This window comes from Etheostoma cragini, chromosome 22 (assembly GCF_013103735.1).
Source record: "Etheostoma cragini isolate CJK2018 chromosome 22, CSU_Ecrag_1.0, whole genome shotgun sequence".
NCBI lineage: Eukaryota > Metazoa > Chordata > Actinopteri > Perciformes > Percidae > Etheostoma > Etheostoma cragini.
Window position 1 is genome coordinate 21,860,314 of NC_048428.1, and position 5,405 is coordinate 21,865,718.

General features: G+C 45.8%; 2 protein-coding genes across 2 annotated transcripts in view; one reads left to right on the forward strand and one right to left on the reverse strand.

The window, feature by feature from the left end:
* The window catches only part of LOC117938293 (probable cationic amino acid transporter), an 8,031-nt gene extending 2,800 nt beyond the window's left edge, over window positions 1–5,231 (forward strand). Inside the window, exons 3-6 of the mRNA XM_034862815.1 lie at window positions 182–328; window positions 1,859–2,067; window positions 2,610–3,397; window positions 4,750–5,231. Of these exons, the coding sequence (XP_034718706.1) occupies window positions 182–328; window positions 1,859–2,067; window positions 2,610–3,397; window positions 4,750–5,156 (1,551 nt within the window). The 3' untranslated portion in view covers window positions 5,157–5,231. The remainder of the gene's footprint in view (window positions 1–181; window positions 329–1,858; window positions 2,068–2,609; window positions 3,398–4,749) is intronic.
* LOC117938294 (probable cationic amino acid transporter) overlaps window positions 5,184–5,405 on the reverse strand; it is a 4,468-nt gene continuing 4,246 nt past the window's right edge. The window contains exon 4 of the mRNA XM_034862816.1: window positions 5,184–5,195. Coding sequence (XP_034718707.1) covers window positions 5,184–5,195 — 12 coding nt within the window. The remainder of the gene's footprint in view (window positions 5,196–5,405) is intronic.

Genomic DNA, 5,405 nt, shown 5'->3' on the forward strand with positions numbered 1-5,405 from the left:
TTCAGATTATTCTGCATGAATATGCATGAATATTCAGATTATTCTGCATGAATATGCATGAATATTCAGATTATTCTGTATGAATATGCATGAATATTCAGATTATTCTGTATGAATATGCATGAATAGTCAGGTTGGTTGGCCTGTTGTTTACCTGTAGTTGTCTGACTCCGCCCACCAGGTGATGCAAGGTGCAGCGACGTGCTTCTACGCCTTCATCGGCTTCGACATCATCGCGACGACGGGGGAGGAGGCGAAGAACCCCAACACCTCCATCCCGTACGCCATTACCGCCTCGCTGGTCGCCTGCCTCACGGCGTACGTGTCGGTCAGTGGCGCCCGCGCATCATACGCCGGGAACGCGTCCCTGAGCTCATCAGCCAATCACAATCTAGCTACTCTCATCAACCAATCAAAATCTAGCTACTCACTGCTGCTTATGAGTCCAAAATGGTCAATTATCAATGGCTTTGTATAGCGGGATTCACTTTTTACTGTTTGTATTTTAATAAATAAATGTATTATTATTATTATTATTAATATTAATAATTTCCTTAGCGAATAGATAACATTGAGCATTCACTTAACCCTCGTGTTGTCTTCCTGAAAAACAACACTTTTAGTCGATGTTTTTAACTTTTTTTCATGTTTTTGTCCCTTTTTTCAACACTTTTGTAATTTTTTTTCAAAGTGTATCACTTTTTTTGACGTTTTTAACACCACGTAACATTAACTTATTACCTTTAGTTTTAAAGTTAATTTTGGAATTTATGGTAAGTAAACCTCATTCATAGGAAATTCTACCTAATGTTTGAGTTAAAAAAGAAGAAATTTGAAATTTTTGAGACTAAAATTAAAGGAATGGATGTTGATGATAATCACAGACTGGAATATGTCAACTTTTACTCAATACTATTTCAACAACACTTCCATTTGTTTTACAATGCTATAAAATTGAATAAGACGCCCCAAAATTAATGAAAGTAGAGATTTGTACTTGGCAAAGAGCGTTGGGTGGAATCAATCATGTTATTTTGGGGAATTAAAAAGAACATTGATATAGGACAATATGAGGACAACATGGGGACAACATGAAGACAAGATGAGGGCAACATGGGGACAACATGAGGGCAACATGGGGACAACATGAGGGCAACATGGGGACAACATGAAGACAACATGAGGGCAACATGAGGGTTATTTTGGTTATTTTGCTTTCTATCACCTCCTATAATATCTTATAGTGTCTTATAATATCTTATAATATCTTTTAGTATCTTATATTATCTTATAATATCTTATAGTATCTTATAGTGTCTTATATCATCTTATAATATCTTCAGTATCTTATAGTGTCTTATAATATCTTAAAGTATCTTATAATATCTTATAGTATCATATAGTGTCTTATAATATCTTATAGTATCTTATATTATCTTATAATATCTTATATTATCTTATAATATATTATAGTATCTTATATTATCTTATAATATCTTATAGTATCTTATATTATCTTATAATATCTTATAGTATCTTATAGTGTCTTATAATATCTTAAAGTATCTTATATTATCTTATAATATATTATAGTATCTTATAGTGTCTTATAATAACTTATAATATATCATAATATCTTTGCATCCAAAGGCCGTAGCTGATGTTCATATTCTTGGATTTAACTTTCAGTTAATCAAAGATTTGTGTCCATTTTGGAAGAAGTGCTGTTTACAATGTCGTTTTTTCCTAAAACCTTCCCCCGAACTTCATCAGAATTGCAAGATTTGTTATTAAAAAGTAAGAATGGCGAGCTGTGGGTGTCCTGTCCCTTTAACCCAGGAACCTTACCTGTGTGCAGGTGAGCGTGGTCCTGACTCTCATGGTCCCCTACGACCTCATCGACGGCTCGGCTCCCCTCATGGAGATGTTCGCCGTGCACGGCTTCCTGTGGGGGAAGTACACCGTGGCCGTGGGCTCCGTGGCCGGACTCACGGTGTCCCTGCTGGGCTCTCTGTTCCCCATGCCCAGGGTCATCTACGCCATGTCCCGGGACGGCCTGCTGTTCAGGTGAGGACGCACTGAACACCGCTAAGATGAGGGCTCCAGTTCCAGTTCTTAGTCTCTGCCAACGGCGTTTAATTTACGAGATCGTTCCGGTGCTGTCGGATGTCCCTCACCTCCGGCTTTCTAAACTCATCCTTCGTACGTGGATTTAAACCAGCGACCATCGGGTTCCGAACCCAACCCCCTACTGAGTCTATGTCCAAAATGTTTCTTATCTGGGATTGCACTGTTTCTGCTGGATGTCCGTCCCCGTCCTCTGTCTCTGTGTTGGCGCTCTAACCTGCGACTGATTTCTAAGGACTACGGTTACCTGGTCCTCAGATCTCTGCAGGGTAAATCCAGACAGCTAGCTAGACTATCTGCGTTTTTCTGTTTAAACTAAATACTAAAACTACTTCTGAACGTACACATGTTCCAACAAAACAAGTTCCTTTCTGAGACTATTTAGCAGCGGCACCGTGGCTCCGTCCGGCGCTTATCCAGCAATGCTGTGTCTTGCCATGTGAGACTAGTTCCAGGCTTACTCTGTAATTATGTGTCTGCAGGTTCCTGTCTCACGTGTCTGCGTTCACACACACTCCCGCGGTGGCGTGCGTGGTGTCGGGCGGCCTCGCCGCCCTCCTGGCTCTCCTGGTGAGCCTGCGGGACCTGATCGAGATGATGTCCATCGGCACCCTGCTGGCCTACACTCTGGTCAGCGTGTGCGTGCTCCTGCTGCGCTACCAGCCAGACGAAGACACCGACGCGCACCAGTTCGTCTCCGGGGAGGACGAGGACGGCCTGAAGCACCATCGTGACGACGGGGCGGCGCCCACCAAAGACGACCAGATCCTGATCGGAGGCCCAGACGCCGACGGATCGGGGTCCTACGACGCAGGCGGGACGGAAGGAGAAGGCCAGGACTCTGAGTTCCACACGGGCCACGCCTCGTTGCTGAAAAGGCTTCTGGGGGGTCACTTCTACACCCTGCGGCTGCGGCTGGGACTGCCCGCCGCGTCGGCCCGGCCCACGCCGGCCACCGGCCGCACGGTGACCCGATGCACCCTCCTCTTCTTCTTCACGTCCTTCTTCCTCTGGTCCACCGTCATATTCGGCGTGGAGCAGGGACACGGCGCCGGTGCGGTGTTCTCAGGCCTCATGGCCACGCTGATGGGGGGGTCCTTGGCCAAGCTTCTGATCCTGATTCTTCAGCAGCCGCAGAGCGTCAGGCAGCTGCCCTACATGGCGCCCTGCGTGCCCTTTGTACCCGCGGCGGCCATTTTGGTCAACAGCTACCTCATGCTCAAACTGTCGTCACTCACCTGGGCCCGGTTCACCATCTGGTGCTTCATAGGTGAGATGAAATATTGATTTTCTACATTGGAACCTGACAAACGAGGCGATAGAGGCGAGTTACTTATCCTGCATTTTAATTAGGGGTTGGGGAAAACAATATTCCTAATTTCTGCTTTTCTAACTCAAACATTAGGTATAATTTCCTATAAATGAGGTTTATTGACCATAAATTCCAAAAATACCTGTAAAACTGAAGTTAATAAGTTAGTTTACGTAGTTGAACATTGAAAAAAGTGTTGAAAAAAGGGACAAAAACATAAGAAAAAGTAAAAAAAAGTGTTAATTTTCAATTTTGACGGGAGACAACACGAGGGTTAAAGAAGCGTTAAAGAAATGCCAATACACCAGAGCAGGTTTTGCTCTTATCCCACAAGGAATCTCATCACGGGGGGGCAGGGGGCACTTTTAATGACATTTTGAGCATGTTTAGCAGCTAAAAACATGCTAACGCTAACAGGAGGGTAACGCGGTTTCGACAGCACCGATTGGTTAGTTTCTCTCTACTGACAGATCTTTATGACCGGCATCCTCCATGTGTGTATGTTTATTCCTACACACACACACACACACTCTCTCTCACATACACACACACACACACACACACACACACACACTCTCTCTCTCACACACTCACACACACATGTGCACACTCACACACACACACATGTGCACACTCACACACACTTTCACACACACACACGCACACTCACACACACACACATACACACATGTGCACACTCACACACTCACACACACTTTCACACACATTCACACACACACACACACTTACACACACACACTCACACACCCACTTACACTCAAACACACACGCACTCTCACACACACTCACACTCAAACACACACACAAGCACACACACACTCACACACACACTCACACTCAAACACACAGGCACACACACACTCACACACTCTCAAACACACACACAAACACACACACACTCACACACACACAGAGATTTGGTGTTTGGCCAACCTACAATCTGTAGTCTTTTTAAAACCGTATGCATTTCCCCGTCGCTGAGTCACGTTTCTATTGGTTGGTTGCAGTTTTTTTCCGGTAAAACTGGTGTTTTAAAGGGTTTTAATTCTGTTTCTAAGAGGTTTTAAAAGTGGTTAAATCCTTCATCCGTTGCAGGCCTACAGGGTTCGGGTTTCATCCAGACTTGTTGTTTTTGGATGTGCAGTTAGTTGACCGACAAGGTGTTTCCCGCCTCCTGGAACAGCTGGAACAGCTGGAACAGCTGGAACAGCTGGAACAGCTGGACAGTTGGACACTTTGTCTTTCTGCCGTCTTTGCGTGTTTAACCGTCGCCGTGTGTCCGTCCTCAGGTCTGCTGATCTACGGTTGCTACGGCGTCTGGCACAGCACCCTGGAGCTGAACGCCCGGGAGCAGAAGGCGCACGCCAGCTCCTACCAGCGCTACGACGACCACCTGGACGACGACACCTGCTCCCCCGACGACAACGGTCGCCCAGGGCAACAGGAGGAGACACCCTACCAGGGCTGGTCTGCCCCGGAGGAGAGGGGACACGGCTACCAGGACGTCCAGGACGACGGCCGGGACGGGGAGCAGCAGCCGGGCCGATGGGAGGACGACGGTGACCCGTCTGGATACCCGTCTGGATACCAGTCTGGATACCAGTCTGGATACCAGTCTGGATACCAGTCTGGACCTGCAGGCCCGGCTGCGAGCAGAGGCAGGACCAATCAAGGTTTTGATGAAGAGGACGACTGAAACCATCTTTAAGACTCAAAGTGCTGCTTACATGAGACACTGAACCAAATATTCCCCGAGACACGCAAATCACACCACAAGATTTAATTTAATTTAATTTAATATCAGTAAAATACTGGTAGTGGGGGGGCAGTTGTGGGGTCCAACTCTGAACGTTTTCTCAAAAAATAATTACAGATAGAGCAGGTCTAGACCGCTCTATAATCTACAGATAGAGCAGGTCTAGACCGCTCTATAATTTACAGATAG